Source organism: Poecilia latipinna, unplaced genomic scaffold (assembly GCF_001443285.1).
Source record: "Poecilia latipinna isolate Pla-1442-1.1 unplaced genomic scaffold, P_latipinna-1.0 Scaffold1563, whole genome shotgun sequence".
Taxonomy (NCBI): domain Eukaryota; kingdom Metazoa; phylum Chordata; class Actinopteri; order Cyprinodontiformes; family Poeciliidae; genus Poecilia; species Poecilia latipinna.
This window is the reverse complement of record NW_015114179.1, coordinates 1-27814: the sequence shown is the minus strand read 5'-3', so window position 1 is coordinate 27814 and position 27814 is coordinate 1. Positions and strand designations below refer to the sequence as shown.

The window sequence follows — 27814 nt, the reverse complement described above, 5'->3', positions numbered from 1 at the left end:
TAGAGCGGCTGAACAGAAACCCATTAGGCAATTAAAACTGTCAGCTGAGCAGAGGCACCCCCCCCCCCATGGAAACAAGGCCACTTAAATCCGTACATTTACTACTTATGTTAAACCATGAATATGTGATGAAGTTGCCACAATAAACACATTTCTGCTTCTCACTGAGGAAGAAAACCCCATGAATTGATCTCAGCTTAACAAACCTTTGGGCATCCATAATGGAGCCCTCTCCTCTAATCCTGCCAAGTGAACCCAATCAAACGAATTTGCCCCCGCGTTTTCAAAGAGCCCCAGAGACAAAGGGCCCCTACCCACGGACTTTTTACTCAGTACAACGTGTGGTTAGTTCAGCTGTGATGTTTGCATTGTATCCATTTCCATAAGGACTGACATGAGAACACTTTGCTAAGCAGCCCTTTCACACCATTTACATGTGTGATGGGCATTATTGGAGCACAGAGACCCTCGCTGCTCAGCATTGAAAACCGGGAAATGAAGAAGGTCTGAGCAAAATGCACCACAAAAGGCTAATGCAACATTCTGCTAATTCTCCCCCCTTTCAGACATCAGCTAATATCTAACTGGAAGTAATGCACCTGCAGCTGAATGCCTCTTAACTATTGTGATTGTTCAGCCACATTTCTGGGGGGACGAGGACCACACTTAAAAGACCATGGACAAACAAGTTGCTTTGTCCGGCCCACTCTCCTACCTACTAGACACTAAATTGCACAGCCTCCAAGAATAGGCGCCTCGTTTTGTCCTGAATGTAACTCAACAATGTTCCTTTGCAGCAGTTTGTTGATGTCTTTTATTTCTAACAATAAGCACAAAGGCAAGTACAAAGTATCTAATTTGTCGTATTGTTGTAATTTTATCTGGTAATTCCATTCAGAGGGCCGGTGCAGCGTTGAATAATTATATTCATCTGATCAGAAGTCACGCTTTAAGACATTAATGTGGATTAAAAACAAACATTTAAAAGATGTTTGGACCGACATAATGACGTGGCTTTAAATTAGTTTTCTGGAAGATTTCCAGCAGTGAGAATGTCTTTTTTTTTTTTTTTTAAATGTTAGAAGGTGAGTTCTGGTCAGAGTTTTGAATCAATGTAACAAGCAGCTGCATCAACCCCCTCATCTTTCGCCAGCTGCACCGCACCCCGACCGTCTCCACACACACTCAGAGACAAACACTCTTCAGACGCAGCCTGAACCGTGCAGCTCCCCTCGCTCCCTGCAGCTGCACTCAAACCCTTGACAAGGTGAACCAACGCGTCGGGGTCAGCGCTGAAGTCGGAGCGCTTTCCAGTTTGCATGACGGCTCCAAACTCTGCTCACCAACACGTTTAATAATGACACGAATCTTTAATTGGTTAATGCTGGAGCTGCACTTTACATAAAATTGTGCTATTTTTTGGTAGGCTCAAACAATTTGGGCGCCATGCATTCAAACTGTGCTTGTCAGCAATATACGTATCCCTTTGGGAGGGCATTGACTGTCCACACCTGAGCTACAGCTTGGTGACAGAGATGCTAAAGCTCCGGGAAGGAGACCATGATGATGGAAAAGAGAGATAGAAGTAAGGAAAGGCTGGGTTAATCACAAAATGCCCCATGTTCCTTTAATAATGCAGCCCTAGATGAGACCATAAGGACAAAGAGTAAAGATCGTCTTCTGTTTCATTTACAACTTTGCCATTTCTTTCAAAATAGCACAAGATGTAAGGAGAAGTGGGATGCCACAGGTTTTAGTTGACTGATTAATGCTGGTATTTCCTCCTTACCTGATTAATGTTATCAAGTAATAAAAGAGCAGGGTGCAAAATTTCACCTTAGAGTCAAATTATGTATTTAAGCTGCCTGATTCTTTTAATTAAATTTAGTATAAAAACCAATTCAGCTGTCAGTGAAACATAAATCAATTCTATTCAAGAATCTTCAGGGATAAGTTCTTGACCAAAAGCTCAACCCTGGAGATTATTTATATATATTTCTATTCACAGACCTTCACTTCTTCAACATTTTGCTACACTGCCGTTTTATTCCAAAATGGATTAAATCAATTTCTCAAAACTTCACATGCAAATTCCCATTACACAAAATGTTTTTATACATTTTTATTCTTATATATATTTTTAGATCAGATGTACACAAGTATTCTTAACAGACCTGTGGCAGTCATCACAGCCTCCAGTCTCTTTAAACGTGCTGCCACCAGCCTGGTACAGCTGCTGTTTTTGGGCAGATTCACCTGTTTCTAATTGCAGAATCTCTTCAGCTCCATCAGGTTGGATGGGAAATGTTGGTTCACATCCATCTGTCCATGGATGTTCAAGTCTGGCCTCTGGGTAAGCCACTCAAGGCCAACAACAGAGTTGTCCTGAAGCCACTCCTTAGATATCTTGGCTGTGTGTTTGGGGTCACTGTCCCCCTGAAACATGAACTGTTGCCTCTGTCTGAGGTCAAGAGCGTTCTGCAGCAGGTTTTCATCCAGAATTTGTCTGTACTTTACTGCATTCATCTTTCCCTCTATCCTGACAGCATAGTGCTTCCACCGTCTTGTTCACTGGTTCGCACATGATGTAATCCAACCTCGATTCGACACAGATACCAGAAGTAAGCTGCAAGCGTGAGCCAAACACCTTCCCATAGCCAGGTTTCCGTTGCATTGTGGGATGCCAGTAGAGTAAACAAACTCACTAATATAAAGATATTAGTGAGAGTTTGCATACAACCTAATGTAACTATCAATCATTCAGTATACTTCTCAGATGATTTTGCTTGAAATAGTAACTAGAAACACACACACAAAACCTATATGAATATATTCTCTGTGTATTCTGCAGTCTCAGTACACAGAATCTACTTCCTGGATTTACACTCGGTGCTCCCGTCTGACCAATAAACCGACTGAATGTTGTTGAAATGATTGACTTTTAGATGGTTTGGAGTTTTCTCTGAGTGAAAAAAATGAAAAATCTGAAAAAGTTACAACCAAAGGAAATTGACCAAGTGTGGAAACACCCTCTAAAGGAAGCCCTGCCACCATTTTTCTAAAGTCAGGGTTTGTTCAATTTAATTTGGTAAAATATAACAAAATTATTACAAACGGTTTTGGACATGTTACAAAATAAATATCAGAAATTGCTATCCAAAGTATAGCTATATATATATATCCAAAAATAAGACAGGGCCTAGAATAAAACTCTGAAAAACTCCACATGTAAAGGAGTCAAATTTCAATAAAACAATTTTCTTACCTCGACACAATCAAATGTGTCTGTAACTTTTGATGAGTATTTCACTTTGAAGAGTGTGCTCAGGTTTCCGGCGGTGTAGAAGAGCTGAATCTGAAGACCTTTGTACCCAAAAGCGACCTCACTGTGGAGAGAGCAACTCCAGTTAGATTACAAGTCCAAGTGAGTTTGCATCTATATAAGAGACTCACAAACACGGTATTATAAAACTCGCTGCTTCATGGATAGACTCATTAAAGCATCTGATTATTCTTTTTGCATCCGCCATCATTAAATATACACCTGGCTGGATATAGTGAATGCTTGCTAGGGTCACCAGTTTCACTGTGCTGCATTGTGATATGATAATGAAAGAAACAAATACATTTTGGCAAAACAGATTCATCATTATGCAACTGTGTGATTAAGGTTTACCAGCAATTAACGCTTGCTGAAATAATTAATGCCCCAATTACAGAGTTCCTTTTGAGTTGATTGCAGCGAGCGCAAAAATAACCGATCCTAGTTTTGACTAATTTGAAGCGCAATTTAGAGCAGAGCGGCACGCTACTGTATGTCCGTGCCCAGAGACAGGTGTCACCGCCAACAACGCAGAGCTGCTCGAGTTCAACGTCTCTTTAGTGGAGCAAATTATTGGAATCCTGCAACTCTGCAATGTTTTGTAAGATCCCACAAACACTGGAAGTAAATCTGTGCTGATGTGTCTGCATCTGGCTCCTCTTTGTTTATCTAACATGAAAAAAAGGAAAATCACATGTTCTGACAGAATGTGTGATCTTTACAGCCCCAGATGTAAAAAAAAAAAAAAAAAAAAAAAATCTGAAAACAATGATGAGCTTACTGAAAAGCTATGTACATTTGGTTAGGTTCATCGTCACTTAATGGAAAACTTGTTCTGATATCGTGCAATGAGACGTGAAACTGCTTTAAAATCTCTTTAAATACACAATTTAATCTAAATGAAAGGCTTAAACTATCCTAAAGCTCTTTGTTTCAATTACAAATAATTTACTTAATCCTAATAAAAAACATAAACGTGCATGTCATCATCTCTAATTATTAAACCAGCTTCTAATTACCTGAAATAAAAGTGCAAATGTAGGTGGAAAAACACATTAAAAAAGGATCACAATGTACCATTTTTATCACTAGCAGATGTCAAAAAAAATATTAAAAGAAGCTTGTGAGAAAGTTTGTTCAAGCCATATTCTGAGTATCTGCGGGCATGCAGCATGTAAACAAAATCATATATAAGACAGGATGTTATGTATGGTCATAAAGCAGCAAGAACCGTCCTAATGAGGGAATTTCTGTGTTACTATCGCCTCCCAGCAAGATGCTTCACAAATCCAACATGCCGGCTGACTGGATCCTCTCTGTGAGGAGTTTACATGCTGTCCCCAGGCCTGGGATGTGTGAGGCTTTCCAGCTTTCTCCAAGAGCTCGGGTTGTTAGGCACTTGCACGAGCCAAGTCAAGACAGTTTATGAGGACTACAAGCGCTTATAAATATGATGCACATCTGAAAGAGCATAAGAAAGAAAACAAAAAAAAACAACAAAAAAAAACGAAGGCGTGTAGGAACAGTTGCAGCACTTTTTTTTTTATTCCCCAAGTCTTGTTAAAGGGGCAGCATTGTGTATTTTCCAGACATTTATAGTACAATCAAGTAACTATGTTACTTTGAGTTGTTATAAAAATATTAAACATGAATTAAAGGAAATTTGACTTTGTCTCTTTAAGAAGCTCCTGCTCTTTCCGACACTCATTTCTCCATTAAGCTTCTAACAACTTTCTTTGGAGCATTGCACTGAGATTTAGTTTATATGATAAGCTCAGTAGATGCGCAGTTAAAATCAGCTGTTGGCTAATTGCTGGTGCCGCTAGTCTGGAGGAGCTGAGAGGGGAGGTGCAGGGGGAGGGCTGGTATAACTACTGGTATTGATTGTTCCCAATTGGGTCAAACGTCTCAAAGCCAGATAGCTCCTTTTAGTACTCAATGAAAAATAGAAAAATTATAAAACGTTACACAGGAAAGTGATAAGTTTGATCTCCGTGTAAAATCCTTAAGCAAATAATAACATATTTGTTTTTTGATAAAGACACAGAATGGGTTTATCACAGCTGCACAAACATCATACTCTCAGCTTTAATTAAGGAAATGCACATAGAGACTGCAGACAGAGCAGCAGAGGTAAATACTTCCTTGTGTCAGGTTTGGCTTACTAATTCAACTTCAAGTACATAATACTGGGGGAAAAAAACTCACTCATCTCCAAATAGTTGGTGGCTGTACTCTGGGTGGAATGTGGTGCCATCATCCTCAACGTCTTCAGGAAATCGCACTAACAGCAACAGATCACCGATTAGTATGAGAGCTTCAGAGAGTCAAATAAAAATGTTTAATAAATAAATGAGCATATGTCATCAAAAATTAAAACACCTACCTAACTTCAGGCAGGTCGCTTCATTTGTGTCACACTTGTATTCAGCCAGTTTCTTCTCCATCGCATTTACATCTGTGGGTGTCCATAAAACACAACTGTTGCTAAGGAAATGCTCTACACTTTTTATTTTGACAGAAATGCAGTAATTTTCTTCTTATGCATATATGATTGTGTTTTATATTTTTTTACTGAATTACAGCCCACATTGACTGGTTCCTGAGCTCCATATGTCAAAATTTGTAGTTCAAATAACATTGATGTCTGGAGGTCACATGAATAAATACAGCAAGATGTATAGGCATGTAATGAAATATCCAGAAATAACTATCATTATCTTCTGAATGTGCACATGAAGCCAAATTAACAAACAAATGAAAAGCAACTTTTTGTCTAAATGTGAATGTTTCAGATCAAACAGATTTTAGAAACCTGAGAAAATAAAAATATGAAGTTTTCAAATGATGCAATTAACAAACGTGAAAAAATATCCAACCTAATCTGGCCCTAAGTGAATAAATAATCACACCATGAACCTAAAACCAAGTTGTGCCACTCTTAACACTGGACTCAGACATGAATGTCGCATGCAGTTACTTTGTACATTGCCATGGAGGAATTGTTTTTAATTTAACCACACTGGAAGGATTCAAGCAAAAATGGTCTGTCTAAGATTATCACACAGCATCTCAATCAGATTTAAGTCTGAACTTTAACTAGACCAATCTAAAGTCTTTATTTCATTTTTTAAACATTGAGAAGTGCCCTTATTTCTGTGCTTAAGGCTCTTTTGGATACTGTCCTCAAACACACCTTAAGATCGACCTTCTCCCTCAGATTTTTTAGTGAAAAACAGAAATTATGGTTTTATCAGTTAGCTCAAGTTGTCAAGGTTCTGACGACCATCAATCAAACACACCATACTCAGTCGTGTCTTACTGTGAGTATGGTGTTCCAAAACTTTCTACATTTGTATTGAATCTTTTTTGATAGAAACATGATTCTTTGACAGATACTTTAACCTACTTCATTTTGTCTAACAGGTTCTATTTAAAGGATGTAATGATTCTACAGGTACATAATCAGGCCTTTGTAATGAAGTTTGTTGATAATATAAATTTTCCCTGAGGTTAGTATAGATATCTTTTTCTAGAATTTCAATGTGAAGACTCATTTAAAATCCCTTACTGCATTCAATTTATTTTCTGATCTTAGAATTTTGTTAGTGACTTGAAACCTTAAAGTGTGAAAAGAATAAATAAATAGAGTCATCTAACTGAGCAAATACTTTTTCACAGCAATGTATTGTCAGTAGCTCTTTATACCCAAAAAGACATTGGGAATGAAAACTATTATTCTATGTTAACATTACTAACTAGCTTACTAGCTTTCTGAAATCAGTACTACCTTAAATCATATTTATATCGTCCTCTAAGCGTCTTTACATCTGATTGTCAATAAAATGCTAAGCTTATGTGTTTACAGAAGGTCTACAAAGACATGTAACCGCAGATAAGCTGGGTTGAAACTCCATGGATCCAAAATATAGTTTGTAAATCAGATTACAAAGTACTATTTTTCATCAGAGAAGATACAGCAGGAGAGCTGTCAGCCGACTAAACAGCATCATTCCAACACAGCGAGAACTCCGTATTTATTAACACAGCTACCCCCAGCTTAGATTTGAATATAAGTGTTTCTAAAACCGAAAATGTGATGCCATGACAGTCTGAAAGCAACGTTAGCTTACAGGCACCCCTGTGCTTCATTTGCTAGGTGACGTTAGCTCGTTTTTTGCGGTGTTTTGAAGACATTACAGGTCAGGTATGCGCTTCGAGCAGGCGAAGAGGAGTCCTTACATCTATTGAGGACCGAAATATACGTAAATGAATGCTGAATGACTATAAAACGTAAACATTTAGCCCCTTACCCGCCATTTCTGCACACTGTGTTATTGTCCCAAAAGACCCGCGGAAAATGGAGTACTTCCGGGTGAACATGTTTCCGTGGAAACAGGATATACGTAGTCAGCTATTTTACTTTTCATTTCAAACCAATTATTCGTCAAAAACTGAGATATTGTACAGAAATATCATATTGGTTTACAACCAGATAAGAGTTAAATTAGCTTTGGAATTAACTCGGCTTTGATTTAAAAATATATATACATATATTACACAAAAACAACGGACTGTCTGTCCCCCAGACTCTAGGTGGTTTTATTTTATTTCCGCAAAGACTGTTTTAAAAATATATTTCTTAAAATAATACGCCTATTTTTTTAATTTCAATATTTTGATCTGTATTTTAGTATTATTGGCTGTTATACATATAAATTAAATATAAATGCTTTTATTCATTTAAAGTTTTTATTTTATTAAAAGCAGTATATTGCTCTGTAGCATGTTCTTGTTTTTATTGACTTTACACATACATACATATATACATACATTATAGTTTATACTATTAATTCATACTTGCTCTAATCATACAATGACATTTTTTTTGTTTTGTTTTTGTTTTCTGTTATGTCATCGTTATTTCTCTGATGTGAAAAGATGTTTCAAATAAAGAAATAGTTAAAACCTAAAAATAAATTGGATCTTTTTTTCCCAACAAAGGTATACAAACATTTCACCATGACACATTTGTGACTTGGAAACACCTCATCAGGAGACTGTCAGTGATATGGACAGATAGATGGATGACCCCTCTACAAGTGAGCCACTCATTAGCTTTTTTTTCTTGAATGCCAAATAAAATTATTATTATTATTTTAAACTTTACACACAGTAAATATAAAATAGTCATCACGTTGAAACATTCAAGCTTAGTTGTATTATTTTCTGAGGGGGGAAAAAAAACATCTGAACAATTCCCTTACACAGCTGAAGAATCCTGCTTCGCAAAACAAACCCTCAAAATTTAAATGAAATTGTTTTCTTCTAATTAATGGCATCTTCTCTGATCAAGAAGAGGAAACAATTATGGAATCACTCAAAACAAGATGCACCTGGATAACTGATGAGAAGCATGACTCAAAAGAAAGAGCTCCAGGCTGAGACATTGGGAAGAATTATATAACTCAACAATGATAGCTGACCCATAGTTAGCTGTATTGACAATATATTATTCAGCAATTACAGTTTTGAGGGCTGTAGTTCAAATTTAGCCTGTTTAGCCTAAAATATTTAGGCAAATAGAATTTAAAGCAATATAAATAGTCAAAAAGCTACTACTAAAGTAATGTTGTGCATCGTTAAATATCATTTTTAATAACAAAAATAGAAAACATTCATCACTTTCTTTTATTCAGTTGTGCGAAAAAAAACTATCAAAACTTTAATTATTGTTAACATTTTAACCCTTTAAATGCCAGTTTAAGTAATTGAATTATGGCTTAGAATAATAATAATAATAATAATAATAATAATAATAATAATAATAATAATAATAATAATCTAACAAAAAGTTAATGGTAACCAGCATCCCTCCTAACCCTAACAAGACAAGGGTGTAAGAAAATGGATGGATGAAAGTTAAGGGTAGAGGGTTTGGGCTTTAGTGGTGATTAGCAACACAACTGCTCTCGTTGAATTAGTATTTTTATAAGACCTAATTCTCCCAATTAATGGCTAATAATGTCCCAATTACATCTCTTTAAACCTTTTTCTTTTTTATCTTACATGTTAGAATTTTGATTTGAGTTAGTAGGTAATACATTAAGTTTTTTTTTACTGCAGTCAATCTGATTCAACATATTTATTATTGTGGGCATCACATTTTAGTACTTTATTCAGCTTGTGCTTTTGCCCAAGACTCTAATTACCACTCTATATATCTGCATGGTGAAAATGATCTCCAAGATCTACACAGCCTGACTCCACTGAGTTAAGGAAACACAGTTTTCTTTTAATGCTGTCTTTAGCTTTTGTACATTGCTTTTTCTGATGTCTTTCATCCTCCTCATAGTATTTCATTCACTCTCTATGGGGTTTAGATCAACTTAGTTCTCTGAGCAATCCAACACAGTGTAAGCATGGCCATTAAAGAAGGTATTGGTACTTTTGGCAGTATGATGAGGTACTAACGCCTGCTAAAAACAAAAAGCTTGTTAGCAGCATGCTGTACTTTCTGGCAGATGATGGTGTTGACTTTGGGCTTTATTAAACACAGCAGATCTAGACAAGCAAATGTCCTCAAACCATAAATTACTATTAACAAATAGAAGACAATGTCAGGCAGACAGGATGAACAGGAAAGCGAGGTTCATTCTTTGGGCTCCTTGGTTTTCTCTCCCTAGTTCACGTTGCAAGACGTCCACAATGTCAATTTGGGTGCAAGAATGACCAAATAACTAGATAATACAAGAACAAAAAGAAAACAAAAAATTGACAATGAAAGTCATACACAGGGCTGTCAGGAAAACAGGAACTATCTACACCACAGTGCACAAGGGAAGACAGGAGCAAAAATAAAACAGAAACAAACTGAGACTACCAAATTTAAGCTATCAAAGACGGTGCAGAACAAAATCATAAAAATACAAAGCGGAGACCTAAGGATCATGACACAACCAAATTATTCAATCTATTTGCTGCATTTTGTGCTCCCCTTAGAGTGGGAGGAAATTTTTCTACAATTTTTTCCTTCCACTAAACTTTCCACACATCTGCGCGGACACAGCAGTCTCAGAACAGCCTGGTCGGTTAACAATAATATTTTGTGGCTGACTCTCTAGTGAAGAGTGTTACTGAATTGAAATTAAAATGAATAGAAATATGGCTTAGTGTGAATGTTATATTAGTGTTTTACTTTGAATTATATTACTGTAGCAAAATCTGTTATCTTTACTTTCATTTAACATCTTTAAAAGTATTTTTTTTTACAGTGTAACAGGGAAGAATATGCTTGCCCTTGACCGGTTTTAGTCCACAGGACTTCAGTCACCTTTACTAAATCCAGCCATGTGACTGTTTAGTTTGTTTCTTGTATCCTGACTAGTGCTTATGGGCTACAGGCAGCAGGAGTGTCATCTTCCCACCAGAGCAGATCAGGAACAAGCTGCAGCACCTCAGCTGCAGTAGTTTCTCCCATCACAACACCAGTCTGGCCGCAGAGAGAGGGGACAATACTTGGATAAATTTAGCTCAGGGTCCCAGACATCCACATTGCTGCTGACATGTCCGCGTGCTGTCATCCCGAACCCCAGCGCGTGCGCTAGTACAGTCCACTGCAGCTGACGTCACATCCAGCATGGCCGTCAAGGTGACTCCGTCAATATTTCTTTATCAGAAATGTGTTTTAAAATGCGGTAAAAGCGGCCGCGGGCTTTGCGCTTTGGGGTGCGGAGGACGTCTAATCTGCGCGGAAGTGTTGGGGTTAGAGCTTCAACGCAGCGGAGTCCCCTCCTCCCTTTTATTGTATTATTGCTCTGCATCCTAACATATAGGCGCATCTCCCTGGCCTCAAATAGACAACTGTTATTTCTGTGCTCTGTTGCTTTTGTGCATGTGAGAGATTTGTTTCAAAGCTGTTAAAAAGACGCTGGAACTAGTTATTTTTGCTCGAGTCCTGTGATCGATCCTGCTGAGCCGCCTGCGTTAAGAAAAAAAAAAATCAAAGCTGAAAAGTGAGAAACTGAAGTCCAGTTTTGTTGATGACAGAGATTTCTGTGTGAATCTTAATTTTCAGATTTTCAGACAACATTGTGTTCTTCTGAGAACTTTTTTTTTTTTCATGGAGATTTCAAACTTGTGTGTTACAGGTGCAAGCCACAAGAAGAGCTGACCCTAATGAGTTGAAGACAATTTTTCTGAAGGTAGGTTACAATTTTTGTGTCTCACAAAAAGCACAGATGAATAGAAAAACACTTTGTATGCATGGTTTGTTACTTTATCTGTCAGTTCTGCTTTTGCAGTGCCTGGTGTAACTCCATCAAAGGTTATATAAAAGGTTTTGATTACCGTCAGATCCGCTGTAATCTAGAATTACTGTGTACATTTTGAAATTTAAGCTTTTTACAGAATTTTGTTTCATCCTCTTTTAAAAGCCTTTAATAAGACTCACATTCCTGTCTAGTGGAAGTTTTTGAGATGGACAATGTGGCTCTTTTCCCAGGGTAAAATAGCCCTGGGGGCACCATAACTAAGTTTTCTACTTATTTGCATTTCCCCATGTTAGGGTGAAAAGTGCCCCTCAGAGTTGTTCACAGTGTAAAAACTTTAAATGGTTGCTGGCTAAAGTTGCTATCTGATTTATAGTTTTTGAGTGTGTCATTCAGAAGAGGGCTATTTAACTTATTTTGTATATATAAAGAATTAGGGCTACACTTAATAATCTGGGCTGGTCAAACTTGAAACAGAGATTCTCTAAAGTAAAGCATTTATTCTATTTTTGAAAACACAAAAACCCACTTCACTGTCTTTTTTTATGGCATTAGCACCACCTTATATTTGTTGTAGCACAGAAGGAGGAGCCTGTCAAGCAAGTAGTGCTACTGCTGTTGTCACAAACCTGTAAATGCGTTTACTGTAGATATGCATAATGTTTGGAGTAAAAACATGTTCCTGAAAGACAGGAGGCTAGAGTTGCTATCAGTTTCTCATCGGGTCATTTTCTAAAGGGCTATTTTATGGGTTTTTGAGGGATACGGGCTGCATTTTTTCACCTCTAGTACAACAACTACAATGCTCTGACTGGCTCAGTTATTCTAAATGGCACAAAGATTATTTTAAACACAGTTTGGGATTTACAAAACAAAGTCATTTCAAAGGCCATTCAATGACATCAGATTGTTGTTGGTGTGCAGACCAAAGGGGTTTTCCCAGGGTTGAATTTAGCCAAGAACTTCCACTGTTCTTCGTCTTGTCTTTAGCTTTCCTTACCCTCTGAGAGCGTCTTGTTTGGAGTGTAAACTTGTCCCTGAAAGAAGTGACTCAGTTTGAAATGCCGGTCTCCTCGTATTGCCCTCAACATCCCTTCACTCAGCTGTAACAGCGCTGTTTAATTTCAATGCATATTCAGGTGGAAGGGTTAATTATTCACTCTGACTGCCTGTATAATTTGATTAAGAACTACTTGAGGCCTACTGTGAGGGTGAATAGATACACAATTGTGACGGAGAAGCACGGCAATGGGTTTGCTTGAAATTAATATTTTCCGTCTAAAATGTTAATTCAGCAGAGCGCGTTGAATTGTAGCTGTGAAAACACTTATGGTTGGAGGGGTCTCCTCCCACGCCCTTGCTTTCTCTCTTTGAGTTTGGCTCGGGCCCATGAGCATGGCCTTTCTGCTGCTGGTTCATGCTCCCCTTCTGCTTCCAGAGCTATCTTGGTGCCAAACATGAAACCCTACCCAGTCTCTATAAATGACTGTTCATCTTGAAGCCCTGACACTAAGATCAGGTTTTACTTCAGTCATGCAGAGTAGCATATTTTCAAAGGTTGATGCTTTTATTTATGTTGCATCCATCTAAAGCACCTTATGGAAAATCAGAGATTATATATCACTATAAATGCTTTAGAAGGACCTAAATTATGTTTTTAATATTTAATAATTTTTGCTATAAGGATGATATGTTTAGATAAAATGGTATTTTTAAAATAGTATCTTTTTGTTTGAAAATTGTTGCAATATGAATGATTTAAAGACTAATCATTTGTTTTCAATAACATCTAACAAAATAAACACACATCTGTCGGATAACCTTTGGTTATGAAGAGCAGGATTTAACAGACTATAAAGTTTTATGTGCTAAAAAAAGCCAGCTTCAATGCTCCATGTGCATTTGGGTTGGTGATATCACAAGAGGTATAAGAGTAGAATCGATCTTAAAGATTATGGTACCACTGTGTAGAATACAGATTACTCCTGCAAAATGTGAATGTGGCTGAAAACATGCAAATAAATATACCATACCAACTTTATTTATAAAGCACTTTAAAACAACCACAGTTGATACAAAGTGCTGTACAATTTAAAAACACAACATAATAAAAAAGTAATTAAAAACAGTTTAAAAAAACAAAAACATACAATTTAAAACTAGATCCCACTGGTGTTGAAAGCCAAGTAAAATAGATGGGTTTTAAGACGAGCTTTAAAAGTGGACAGAGAAGGGGCCTCTCTGACCTGCAAAGGTAAGTCATTCCATAATTTGGGGCCCATAACAGAGAAATATGAAAAACAAGACAAAGACAATTTAAATCTAAATTAGTTGCCTTTTACCTTTTGTGATGTCACCAGAGGCATGTGGGATTTGAAGCTTGTTCTTGGGAGTGTTGCTTTTAATTGTGAACAAACAAATAGAATCCAACAACAACACTTATAAAACTTATGTCTTGAAATATGTGTTTTGCTGTTTTTTTACAGAGCAGCCTGGCAAGTAGCTTTAAGAGAGAACGCTGATGTGAAAGAATGTGAACAGTTCAGTTCTACGTGTCATTACAGCCCAAAGCACAGCATTGTATAGATTTTAAATGCGCTGTAGTTGGAATGAACTGAGATTCCTTTGTTCTTGTAAAACACAAAACCATATTGTGACACAGAAAAGAGATCCCTATAGAGAGGGAAGAGCTCCTCATCTTTCTGTGCGCACAATGGAGTTTCTACCTTACAATTTCTCTGTCTAAAACGACATGTCAATCCACGCTTACCGCTGTTTACAGCTCTGTACATGTGTCCTCTGCAGTATGCCAGCGTGGTGGAGGATGGGGAGCATTACATGACCCCCGGAGACTTTGTGCAGAATTACTTGGGTCTGCACACGCAGCCGCAACACAACCCCAAAACTGTGGAGCTGATAGCCGGAGTGGCCGACACCACCAAGGACGGGTGAGTAGAGATCTTGTCTTAGACTGAAATGTTTCAAAACACGCTCCTTATTATTAACATTGAATGTTTTTTTTTCTTCTACACTTTTCATCCACACACACGTTTGAGAAGTGTTTCAGCTTTCATTTTGTGCTCCAAAACTATTGTTTTCTTTATCAAACTTGCTATCGGCAGAGATCTGTGAAAATTCAAACTAAAGCTGCGAAGCACCGATCAGTGTTTCCTGGTTTCAGTCTCTAGTTAAATTCCTGTTTTGATTCAAAAAGAAAATTTTACCCATTTGTCAGTGTTTGTTCTGTCTGCCTGTTTCCTGCATTGCCTGTTCTCCATTACTTGATTGTTCCATTGTCTTTCTATTGCTCTGCTTTCAGTTGTCATTTCATCCATCCCACGGCCCAAGTTCCCATCTCCTATTTCTTTGTAGCATCCATTGTGTCATGTCTGACTATGCTTTATTTAGAAGGGTTTTTTTCTTTTTTTATCTCGGCTGTCTTGATCTGTTCCACATATTTTTCTTTTCAATAAAATTTTTGTTTATCTTAGGCAAAACTCATTTTTGTTTTTTAATTCTGCATTCAGAGCCTTTCATCTACCCAATAGTTTGAGCAGAAGCTGCCTCCTCCTTCGACGCTGATTATTATAAATTCATATTCTCTGTATATTTTGTCTTCAGTGTTCTCTCAAAGTCAAATTTAAACATCTGTTGTCTTATCTCTCGCCCTTCGACAGGTCTAAATATTTAAATTAAGTTGGTTTCATATTTCAGATTTAAATGATAGTGACCTTGAGTTTCAAAGTAAATAATTTGCTTTTCACTTGATCTGTGAAAAGCAAACAAAGATTTTATTAAAATCTTTGTTTTAGATTTTAATAATGACGTTTTCACATATTTACAGCAGGAGATATTCCCCTTGTAAAAAAATGACAGTGGCTGATCAGTTCTCTAAATATTTGACTTTTATTATTCTGTTTTAATCCCTCAAGTTAATTTTTTTCTACATAGACAAGATATGTGCTGTGAGTGAGACTGAATGTGCCCTACTATCCAAGTTAATATAAATATAACTTTAATGCATCAAATTGGAAGAAATGATGCCAACAAAATCTAAAATGCACTAATTGGAACTACCCTGAAGTTTTTTGTTTTAACTACCTTAATGCTAGGCTTATCTAATGGCTTCATGCCCTTAATGCCAATAGCTTGTTTGATCTTATTAGGTTTATTTAGTTGATTATTCAAGCTGGCATGGCTGCAAATTTGTAATTTTACTGAAAAAAATCTGCTCTTTTCATTGAGATTACATCTTTTCTTTCTCATCCAAACAGACTGATCTCTTTCCAGGAGTTTCTGGCCTTTGAATCGGTTCTGTGTGCCCCTGATGCCCTCTTCATAGTGGCCTTTCAGTTGTTTGACAAGACTGGCACAGGAAACATCTCTTTTGGTACGTACATGGTATGAAACATGCTGAGAACAGCAAGACACTTTTTAGCTCTTAATTTTCTATGTTCTCCAAGAGTTAAATAAGTGCTTTGTAGAGCTTCAGAGCAGGACAGGTGAGAGTATCGATCAGTGTTTCGACACAACAACGAAATATCTGTTTTTCAAAAGAATAATAAAAAAAAAACATAAGAAATTCATCCCATCTCTAAATGTTTTCGCCTGCCCTACCTTGTCTTTTCTTTTTTTCCTTCCTTCCTTATTTTCTTTGGTGTGCTTCCTTCCATCCTTGTATCCTTCTTTTTATCCTTCTTTTCTTCTATCCTACCCTCTTGGTTTCCATTTTGCCTCGTTTCTTTTCATCTTACCTTTTCTTCCCTGCCATTCTTAACTAGCAGTGAGGGTTACACAATACAGCACAAGAAGTGTGTCATCAAAGGTCACAAGACTCCTTCTTGCCTCTTCTGTTTGACCTTTTGTAAGGACATAGTTTGCATGTTTCAGCTGAAGTTGACATGGCTGACTTGACTGGCTTGTGAAAGGACCATACAGCCTAAAAGTGTCTCTATTTTTTGAATCAACCGAGTTGTGAGAAGGTTGCTTTAAGCCTCTGCTCTCTACACCTACTCACTAACTCGACTCGGTGACTACATCCACTGCCAGATCAGAGGTGTTAGAGCACTACATCGACTTCAGCAAACAAAGGCCTTCTAGGGAAGTGTCAGGCATTTATTTAAAGCATTTATGAGATAAAGACAATTGAATGGTGTGATAATACAACTGGATGCTGGATGTTTGTCCCTGTGGTGTTTTATAACCGCTTCTTAACACTTTTCCAGAGAATGTCAGAGACATCTTCAGCCAGACGACAGTCCATCACCACATCCCCTTCAACTGGGACTGTGAGTTCATCCGGCTGCACTTCGGCCACGAGAGGAACAAGAATCTCAGCTACGCAGAGTTCACTCAGTTTCTGCAGGTAAATATTTCGTGTCAACCATGTATACATCAGGACTCCCAGGATTTATCTGCAGTGTCACTGCAGAGACTAATGTCTGGGTTTCTCACCCACAAGATGGCCACAAAATATAAGCCTTCATAATTTTTAACATCTGATATTTTGAGAAGTTTTGCTAAAACATACCTTTGAGTTAGAGCTACACAATTTGTTAAATCACAGTCAGTGTCACATTATCAGGAATTACAAGTTAGCAATGACAGAGGATTGCTTCGATGTGATATTTTTTCTGATTTTATATCTCAAGTCTTCTCTCTGCTTATTGAAAATATGCAGTTGAAACCTGATGTTGAGTAAAAAGACCAGTGCACTTTTTTTCTCACTGTCTGAAATAGAAAATAATCAAACTTCTCTTGTTTTAGTTTAATTAGAATGACCGAAACGATTTTTGTTTGCTAAATGACACAATGATGAGCTCTAGAACATGTCAAATGTTGATTTAACTCCCACTTACATGAGACATGGAGGTCACTGCTTGACACTGTGAAAATGTAGTAACGTGATGAAGATGGAGACAGAAAATAATGCTTTAGAATAAAAGCAACATAGATGACTACAGCCTTGCACATGACCTCACCTCCTTAGGTTTACCAGCGTTGAGTAATGTGCCTGTAAAGAATCCAAAGCTTGTTCTTTTGTGGGACTTGACCTGAATCTGAGTGATGGTTTTGCGGTGGGCAAACGGCATCGGTGTATGTGCGGAGGAACCTGGTCCGGACTTGAGGGCTGTGGTCTCAGGAAGAAGCTGGGTGGGCTTCTTCTCTGCTTCACTGCGGGATCCCTCACAGCTCTCTATGGTTTATTATAACTGACTCTAGTTTCCCACAACTGCACAAATTATCCTCTTGTGTACAGAATTTCATACACTGATGTCATTATTGTTGTCTCCTGTCATGGCCAGGAATAGTCAGTTAGCGATGCAATAAATCTAAGTAATTACAAGTGTGTCTATTTAGCTGTTGTTCAGAGCTGCAGCGCTGCCGCGATGTGCATTTGACTGAAACTGCAGCACTGGTGAGTATTAGCTTTGTCAGCTGACGAAAACTCATCACGTGCTTTCAACAAGACACGGAAGAAAAGCAGTGGAAGAAGAACTCAATTTGAGAGCCAATCCAATAATTAGCCAAGTGTTTCAGTGACGGTGCTCCGCTCTCCTCTGGTTCTAGGCAATGGGCTCCGACAGCAGGGTTCAGGTTCCCCAGCATCGTCTCCTGATTGCATGGTTGTCATATTATATCATGTCTCTTCAAACACACATCTGCCAACCACTGGGCAGCTGTTCAGCTCTCAGACGAGGCTTCTCAGGGTTCTGGACTTCATGTCATGAGTCACTGGAGAGAGACAATAGCCCATGTGACACTTTAGCATCTGACGGCTTCTATATCTGTGGAGATGAAAGAAAGAAAGCAAAGTATCCATCCATCCATGTTCAGTAAGCAAGAATCTGCCATCAATTTGTAGCAAACGTTTCGTGCTTTACAATTTATCCAAAAAGATTTCACAGTTCCGGAAATTTGACCCGAGAAAAGCACTCGCTTTGGAGTTTATTGCGCTAGATATTAGCAGTGATTCGGTTCGTCTTTGCCGTTTGCATCCACCTGTTTTTGCAGGAGCTGCAGCTGGAGCACGCTCGCCAGGCGTTCGCACAGAAGGACAAGAAGAAAAGTGGCACCATCACTGCCTTGGACTTCAGCGACATCATGTCCACCATCAGGCACCACATGCTGACTCCTTTCGTAGAAGAAAACTTGGTTTCAGTGAGTCGTACTACGCACGGGTGACGCTATTTAAAATAAAAATCCTGCTACTCTGACTTGAGCTGACTGTTTGTTCAGGCTGCAGGAGGCAGCACCTCCCACATGGTGAGCTTCTCCTACTTCACTGCCTTCAACGCCCTCCTCAACAGCATGGAGCTGATCCGCAAGATTTACAGCACCCTCGCCGGCTCTCACAAAGAAACCCTCGTCACGAAAGGTGCTTCTAATCACCTCCTGAAATCCGGCAATCTCCTGAATTTGACGTGTGCTATGACACCTGGCTGTTCGATCCTATGTTTAACTTTCTCGACAGAGTGGTGTGAGTGAACACACAGGGAACATTAACTGTAGCACTAAATTACACAGGTAAATGAATGTTTTTAATGTGGTAATCCGATGACCCCTCCTCTACATGAGTAGCTGATCCTGTCAGTCACATCTGCTCCCAACTGTGTTGTCCATTGAGACCCAAACATCAGACTTCTCTCTCTCTCTCTCTCCATAGTTTTTCCTCCATTTAGAGAAGACTTTGGGCTAATAGTATTTGCAAATAGTAGCAACATTTCGTCCAGGCTTAGACAAACACTCACTTTTCATTTTTTCTGTCATGCAAGGCATGTCCACGCAGTTCTCTATGTCAAGCCAGCTTGCAGGTTGCATTTGTAGAGCTGACGGAAAGGTCTTTTTCAGGAGAAGCGAATAACTAACTCTTTTCCTTTCCTCAACAACTACCATTAGGTTTCCTTTTAGAAAGACCACCCGATGGCCACTTTGTTACCTAGCAGGCAGCAGCAAAGAACTAAATTTGAAGCTCAAATAATAGAGCGATGCTTAGAGAGTGGATGTTCATGCGGCGAGTACTTTCAGAGAAGGAACTTGAGCACATGAAAAGTAGTTTAAAGGTTTATACTTTCCATTACATGCCTTTTCAGCAGCAAACACATAAACCAAGATAACAACCTAAACACACAAAGATCAGTATTTGCAAATACTATTGTAATTAAAGCCTACTGTAGAAAACACCTTTTTAAAAAATGATTATTATTATTTCCAACTCTTGGCCTCTAGCTTGGCTTTTTGATGACTTCCTTTTTTCCTTCCTTTTCTTTGAACCGCAGAAGAGTTTGTTCACGCTGCGAATAAGTTTGGTCAAATCACTCCTATGGAGATAGACATCCTGTTCCAGCTCGTCGGCCTCCACTCTCACTCTGGGTAAGACGCTACATCACCAGCATGCAACAGTGTTGATTCGAAGCAAACCAATGTTTTCTATTAATTCATTTGTCTACAAAAGTAGAACAACCCAAGGAGTAGAGGTTGCTTCTATCAGACTGTCCAGGGTAGGTCCAGTAGCTGACTTCCATCCGTGTATCATTTACCAATTTGAATATTTGATAGCCAAGCAACCAAGGAAACTACCCGTGCGTATTTAGAAAGTAATTCTGCTCACTTTATGCTAGAATTAATATCTTATGTTTTATTTGTAACTGATGGTCTGTGAAATGGTTTTGTATCACACAAAAAGCTCATCACAGTGGATTAAAATGAAACAAGCTCGCTTAAGACCTCCCGGCTGCAAAACCCAATGATGCTATTGGTTACAGACCTATTTTCTAAACGTGTAAATGTTCCAGTGATCGCAGTTTGGGACATAACCTGGAGGTGGACAGAACATAATCTGACCTCAGACTACCAGGTTCTTCTTAAATAAAGAATCCAGAGTTATTTAAAAAAAAATTACTGATACATTTTTCTGTAAAAAGATGCATATTGCTCTAAATCCAAACGCCCTCTATGTATGCTCACTATACAAGACTCCACTGCTGAAGAAAACGCAAGCTGGAACACATTTAAAGTTTCTCACTGAACTTTTAGGCTAGCCATAGAGGATATAGTCGAATGAAGACAAAAGGTAAAGCTCTTTGTATGTTTTTGCACTTTTTTGACCTTGTCTATAAAGAGCAGAACAGCATAAAGTTATTTTCTACACAACAGTCCCTTAAACTAACACTATATTAAGCAGGTGTTTTATTACATTTTTCGTGTTAGTTTGTTAAAAGGAAGAGCAGGATTAATTGATGCTTTTGTGTTTCAAATAAAAATGGTTAAACTGTTACATGTATTTGGGTTTAGGGTTTTTTTTTGTATAAATATGGTGACACTTAAAACTTCAGTTTTTTTTTTCTGGAGCAACTTCAAATTTACTTTTTGCTTTTTTTTTAAATTCTTGCTTAAATAGAATAAACATGTTACAGGTCTTGTTTATTGGCTGTAAAGATGAAGTTGATGCCCATTTAGCTTAGTAACAGTGGCTCCACTGGCTTATTTTTACAAGACAAACATAAAACATGGATGCAGACTTTATGATGCGTCAGCCCAGTGGGGAACATTTCTGTCTCAGATATTCTGCAGCGAAACACTTTCATTTACCTGCCGCGCCTCGGGCGTTTATCCAGCTTTGTTTGTGTGTTGTCTATGCGAGTTTGAATTAAAGATGCAATAACTTGAAGTTATTTGGCAGTAAAAAAACGACTGGAAAATCTTACATCACTGGCTGCTGCAGCTCGGTGGAGAAGCAGTTTTTATTTTTTATTTTTTCCTGGCCTAACTCCCACTTTCGCTTCGTTAAGGCGGCTGAACAACGCAGACATCGAGCGAGTCGCGCCGCTGGAGGAAGGAGCCATGCCGTACCACCTAGCTGAGACTCAGAGACAGGTATCCTGAGTGACTTCTCTAATACTCCTCGCATCCTCCTCCAACTGGCTTTCATCAAAGCCTTTTCCTCTTCTCTATCTCCGCTTCCCTCTCAGAAAAGGGAGCGAAGAAAGGCAGCATGTTCAGGCTCTGAATTAGCAGAGAGCCCGTGTTTTTCTTCCCTTGTGAAGTGCATTTCTTAAACTCCCAGATAAAAGTACACCAATTATAGTCACAGAAGAGGAATGGATTGTTGCGTTGCGGCTCTCCATGAAAGGCTCTTCCTATTTTATTCAGTGCGGCTGCACATACGCATCAGCTGCAATCACACATCTGAGGCGCTAATAAGAGGCTTTTATCACCGTGGGGCTTGAGAAGTTTTAGAAGCCTTTAGCGAAGTCTGCTAATGGCAGGAGGGGAGTGGGAGGCAAGGTGGATGTGGGAGAACAAAATAGTTCCTGCCTCCACCGGATAACACGGCTCTGTGTCAGAGCTTTCAGACCACTCGTGCTCCAGAGTCTCGCGCTCAGAGGTCTGGAATTTGACTCCTTCTGGGGAGGCGGGCGGGCGGCGGGTTGTGGGGGTAGCTGTGATTCTCAAGCCTGCTCTTCAGTGGAAGTAGACTAATTGTTTAAAGCCTTTGATCAAGACCTCGATCTTGTTAGCATGCGGCCTTCACTGGAAGCATCTGGGAAGAGGAAAAGAGCGATCTGCTTTGCTCCCTTAACGTCTCGTCTGGGGGAAGTTACTCACACACCCCCAAACTGCGCACGCTGGTAGTTTGAAGAGCATGAACACCTCTTGAAGTTTTTCCACATGATTTTAAGTTACAACCACAAACTCTAGTGTACTTTGCTGAGAATAAATGTGACTTTCGTATCAACTTTGGCCAGCCTCCCTATCCATTGTGAAGAGAAGCATACCCACAGCATAATGCTGCTACCACCGTATTACACAGTGGAGACGGTATCTTCAGGGTGATACCCACGATATATGATATTCAGGGTGATATTCAGTACAGGGTGTATTGCATGTAGGCCAAAAAGTTCAGTTTCATTCACATTTTTACTCCCTCCCCTACATAACAAGAAAATCCTACACACTGACTTTATGACTTTCTTTGCCAAATGCCAAATTTGTAGAGCAAACGACGAATAGATGTCCAGTCACTCCTAAGCTGTGGATCTCTGCAGCTCCTCCAGAGTTACTATGTTCCTGTCTTGGCTACGTCTCTGATTATTTTTTTATTTCACCTTTATTTATATACTGGTATATCTTGTTGAGACACAAGGTTTTATTTTCAAGAGTGACCTGTTTGTACATGGTCACCGTTTGTACATGCATACAAACTAAAACACACTAGAGTTATTTCAGCTCATATCGGTTAGCTGAAAAAGTATAACGAAGGAAAATAAAAGACTGTAGAAATAAAGCAAGAAGCACAGGGACAACCATTGATGCACTAAAGTACATTTAAAATCCTTCAGTTCAGTGAAGCTGCACAGCTTGTTGCAGTTTGTTCCAAGCAGAAGGAGCCTTGTAAGAAAATGCAGTTTTTCCAAGTTCTGCACGTAAAGAAGGAATGCTGAATGTAATAAAAGCCTGTGTGGAGGCCGTGGTTGCTCTTTCCAAATTAAAATATACCAATCCGGTTGTCTCCATGTGGAGCGTGAGGACCATTTAACCAAAGTGTATAAAGTGCAATGGTGGGAAGGAGTTTCACCTCCTCAGAAGCTTAAACTGTGATAAATAAACATCCAACATCTGTAAAGAGCTAACAGGAGCATTCATATAAATGTCTTTATGTAAATGTTCTTATTTAAATGAAAGTTGTGATTTATTTTGATAGAAAATAACCCAGATTTCAAGCTGAGATGTATTATATTAATTACATGTCATTTAAAATAAAGACTTTGATCAATCAACTATCTTAGATATATACAGCAAGATGCAAATTCAACATCTTAGTGGATAGGTAGTAATGCCACACTCTTTGCATTTTTGGACGATGCAGATCTCTGTAGAACATTATATTGATTTATGTCTTCATCCGGCTTCAGCTTCTTCAAAAGATCCCTGCCAAACCTGTGAACTATTCACAGAACAGCTGGATTTATACTCAGATTAAATTACACACCAGATATCTTTATGTAATAATTTGGTTACTCCTGAAATCGACTTGTTTCACTGGATTTTATTTAGGGGTATTAGAGTAAAGGTGGCTGAATACAAATGCACAGCGCACCTTCTTATTTATATTTGAAAGTCATGAAGCGTAGTTTATGTCCAGGGCGTCATGATCAGGTGGGCACCATTCTTACTAAAAAAAAAAGGTTTAACGTATCTTTCAACTAAACCCCAAACTAATTTTCCATGACTTCTTCATAGTAGCATGCCCAGTCACCAAGTATTGTCGCCCCCTAGTGTTTTCCAATGTCCAAGCAATGTAAGATTGGTATAAAGCTGGCTAAAGTTGGTGGCTGATATATACCTTTCAAGCCTTTACTGAAATAAAGGGCTATTTCACTTTTTTTAATCATTTATCATCTCTACTACAACGCTTAAAATGCTGTTCAAACACTTTCTTAGAACTCGATTTGAGATTCATGAAAGCTTCTTTTTTTTCTATTTTTTACACACAGAATGGAGATTTTCAATGCTTTTTCACCATCAGTGCCATCTCAGATTGAGACGAATATGAAAAACACAAAATAAAATCAGGCAATCTGTCTATTTTTCTGCTTCAGTTCTTAATGTGTGGTAAGAGACAGGGTAGGTGGTGTTTTTTTGCTAGAATGATGAGTCGGTGGGTGTGTTTGGGGCTCACCAATTGCAGCAGAACCAGAACTGTTTCATCTTCACTATTCTGTCCCAGATTATGTCTCTCTGTAACACACAAACTCAAAACAAAACGCATTACAGTTTGTGAAAGTGACAAAATGTGGAAAGGCTGAAGGAATATGAAAGTTCTCGCAAGGAACTGCGTCTTGTGTAGATTATTATCTGAACATGGGAACGGGTTGTTGGGCTAATCTGTTCCCCTGCACTCCAGCGGAAACAGAGAACATCAAACACCAGTACAGAGATGATGGAGATAGGAGAGAAATCATACTTTTAAAATAAAAACCAAATGTTTGGATCACAACCTCCAAGATGAAAACATATGTGGAAAACTCCGCCACAGGTCCACGCAGTCACCCGGAGCTAATCTGTCTCTGACATTTAATACCGACTGCCGGTGAATCAGACTGTACATGAAATGTCCACATTCCATCTCCATAACATTTTTCTTTCCACAATGTATCCGTTTCACTGTGGCTTGATAGCCCGCCGGTTCATGATTAGCGCTGTGATCCAGCCTCCATCTTTCTCCAGATCCATTTGACCGCCGGTGTCTCTTTCCTCCCATACAGCACGCTCACGAAACGTCTCGGCCCATCTGGCTCCAGGCTGCAGAGTCCGCCTACAGGTTTACCCTGGGCTCAATCGCTGGAGGTGAGTGACATGTCTACAGCAGAGGCCCCCGGCCCGCCCGAGGGGTAACCTTAGCCGCCCCGACTGGCGCAACTGAGGCCCCGGGGCCGGCCATTGTGTTTTCAGGGGAGAGGGGCTGTGATGTGAGGCTCCGGCATTGTGCTGCCGTGCCACCGGTGGCTCCAGGCTGTCTTTGGAGACGGAGCTTTGGAATGACACAAATCTTCCGGAACCGCACTCCGTGGAATCTCCCTCTCTAATTACACTGGAGGGAGCAGAAACAAGGAACCACTGACATAACCAGCCCACAGACAGGAGCTCGCTCCGACCCTGTGAGTGTGCGGGTCCACGTCGTCGTCACTCGGCAGTGGCCGATTCAAGACGGGGCCCGAGCGAGACGTCTGTCGCGAGATGTTACGGTGAAACTGCAATTTCTTTGTTACAATGAGTTTTTTCTCACTTTTTAGGCTCTTTGAATGGTTGAGAACAATCAGTACACCAACAACCGATGTCAGACAAGATGCAGCATGTGCAGCTGAGAGCAGGGATTTAGTGCAGCTTACCTCAGCACCACTCTAGGTTGCAGAAACCAGTCATTTCAGGTTCCTAAAGATGCATTTGAGCTGCTCATGTTGTTCAAGCTGTGAGAAGATGGAGACAACAACTTAAAAGATAACAAAAATGCATTGTTGGATGTATTTTAGCAGGTTGCATCTCTGCAACTCTGTGTGGATGACACTTTAACGTCGCATTTTATTAATAAAATACCCTGAAAAGACGACCAAGGTTGACCAAAGTGCTGAAGAGCAACATTAAAATAAACAAATAAATACATAATGGACAATTATTGTATGTGATAAATCTGAATTATTGATGGTAGAAACCGACAGCATGGCTGGGATTGTTGCTTTTAGTCATTTTCTCCACTGTTTATTTTTATGGCTAATATTTGCATTTGTGGGGTTTTTATAACAGCTGATCTAAACACATAAATGAGTTCTTATGGATTTTTTATTGTCACTTTTTATTGTCACGATAAATGCAACATATATTGTGATAACATTTCAAGTCTACGTTGCCCCCCACCAGTGGAAACAACCACGGCATTCAGAAGCTCTGTCACCTCTCGACTTGAATCCTGTTTTTCTTTGAGAATTCAAAAAACACAATGTCGGCAAATATTTACACCCTAGAAAAAGATACATGTCAGATCTCTGCTTGGGCCACTTCAAGATATTAATATTCTTTCCAGTCAGAAATAAACCTATTGTTCAAATTAAAATATACATTTAAACCTAAGTCTAGTTGTGGTATGAATAATTTTGTGGGGAGGAAGTCAGTTCTCTAAAAGAAACATGAAAAAGTAAGATTTGCAAAGTGAGTGTTTGGAGTGGCCATCACAAAACCCTGATCTCAGTCCTGTAGACAATTTATGGACTCATCTGAAAAGGAGTGTGTGAGTGAGGCGGCCTACAAACCTGACCCAGTTCCACCAGTTCTGTCAGGAGGAATGGGTCAGAACTCTAGTAAACTATTGAGGGGGGGCGGTTGTGGAAAGAAACCCAAAATGTTTGACACAAATCATACAGTTCAAAGGCAATGCTACTAAATATGAAGGAATGTATACAAACCTCTGATTTTTAATAATTTGATAAGCAAATCTTTGGCGTTCTTTCTTTCATTTCTGCGACATTTAGCAATTAGAAAAAAAAGCGGTCAATCCAAATGACCCAAAAAGGAGAAGTTTCGTCTGATTTTTAACTCGTCTTGACAAGTTACACTCCTTCAAAAGTCCAGATTTTTTACTTTTCTTCATTAAATTAGCCCAAAAAAAATGGATTCATCATCCTGCAGTTCAAAGATAAAATATAAATCTCCTTAAATACTGCAGTTCTCTTTTAACCTATGCAATTCTCTACTGTTTTTGGCATCAGCACTGACCGCTTGTTTGCTCCGCAGCCACCGGCGCCACTGCCGTGTACCCCATCGACCTGGTGAAGACTCGGATGCAGAACCAGCGCTCCACGGGTTCCTTCGTAGGAGAGCTGATGTACAAGAACAGCTTCGACTGTGCGAAGAAAGTGCTGCGCTATGAGGGCTTCTTTGGATTTTACAGAGGTCATTACATTTCCATAAATACTTTTTAAAATTTTTTTAACAACACGTGCATGTGGATGGTGCAACGCGGCCCGCATGATGGGCAAGTATCAGGGAGCTAATGTCAGGAGCATGGTTTTCTAATTGATCCCAGAATCCTTTGCCCTCTGTGTTCAGCAGCAGCCCGGGGTTTTCATTATCTCTGTACCTGGGAGAGTTCCCTGAGCGAAAATGACCAGCGGTATTCATGTACCGTCTGATCTGCCTCTGTCGGAGTGCTGATAATAGTGCTGAAGGCTTCTGATATACAAGCCCTTCACCCCCGGGGCTCTGCTGCTCGCGAGGGAAGTCAAGACTGCCATCTACAGCTGCCTCCATCGCTGCAGCGTCTTATTTCTCCCTCTTGTTCACGATAAGAGGCCGATCGACTCGGGAGACAGACACGCTCGGCTGTTTTCTGGCCGCATACCAGCAGCGGTCACTCAGCAGCTCCTTCAGAAGTTTATCTGGTTTGATGAAGGACGGGCGCTGAAGCAGTATGGTGGCTATCGCCACTGTAGCACCCAGATCCCCACGCTCCCCCGCCCCTCTTAATCTTGTGCATGGCCACACAGCTCTCTCTGTTCCCCACCAATAGCTGGATCAACGGATCCTATATTCAGGAGCAGTCATTTCTGGACTTTTGTCCAGTTTCAATGGGATCTTTTGTGTCTCGCATGTCTCACATGTATCAGCGACTATCTGTAAATATTTACAGGTTTGTTTTAGGCTCCCAAGAACCCTGCTGCTCGCATTG

General features: G+C 39.3%; 2 protein-coding genes across 4 annotated transcripts in view; one reads left to right on the top strand and one right to left on the bottom strand.

The window, feature by feature from the left end:
• Window positions 1-7706, bottom strand: part of hat1 (histone acetyltransferase 1) — a 24072-nt gene extending 16366 nt beyond the window's left edge. Inside the window, exons 1-4 of one of the 2 annotated variants that reach the window (XM_015058677.1) lie at window positions 7636-7706; window positions 5709-5780; window positions 5531-5606; window positions 3266-3386 (exon numbers count right to left, since the gene is read on the bottom strand). In XM_015058677.1, coding sequence (XP_014914163.1) covers window positions 3266-3386; window positions 5531-5606; window positions 5709-5780; window positions 7636-7705 — 339 coding nt within the window. In that variant the 5' untranslated portion in view covers window position 7706. Of the gene's footprint in view, window positions 1-3265; window positions 3387-5530; window positions 5607-5708; window positions 5781-7455; window positions 7541-7635 lie in introns of those variants that run through there. The other variant, XM_015058678.1, reaches the window with a different exon arrangement.
• A 3048-nt stretch (window positions 7707-10754) lies between these two features.
• Window positions 10755-27083, top strand: LOC106963652 (calcium-binding mitochondrial carrier protein Aralar1-like). 2 transcript variants are annotated; one of them, XM_015058679.1, is made up of 11 exons: window positions 10755-10973; window positions 11473-11526; window positions 14398-14540; window positions 15867-15982; window positions 16818-16957; window positions 18607-18753; window positions 18832-18970; window positions 19872-19965; window positions 21384-21468; window positions 24861-24942; window positions 26881-27083. In XM_015058679.1, exons 1-11 carry the CDS (start codon window positions 10962-10964, stop codon window positions 27066-27068), a joined length of 1200 nt encoding a protein of 399 aa, XP_014914165.1. In that variant the 5' UTR covers window positions 10755-10961; the 3' UTR covers window positions 27069-27083. The 2 variants fall into 2 exon arrangements, with proteins under 2 accessions (XP_014914165.1, XP_014914166.1); XM_015058680.1 differs by lacking the exon at window positions 10755-10973 and adding an exon at window positions 11038-11187.
• Window positions 27084-27814: the final 731 nt, after the last annotated feature.

Excerpts from the sequence above, each read along its gene's own strand:
- LOC106963652 (XM_015058679.1), top strand. Across the intron at positions 21,469-24,860 it reads TAGCTGAGACTCAGAGACAG|CACGCTCACGAAACGTCTCG; the intron begins GTATCCTGAGTG and ends CCTCCCATACAG. Across the intron at positions 24,943-26,880 it reads CCTGGGCTCAATCGCTGGAG|CCACCGGCGCCACTGCCGTG; the intron begins GTGAGTGACATG and ends TTTGCTCCGCAG.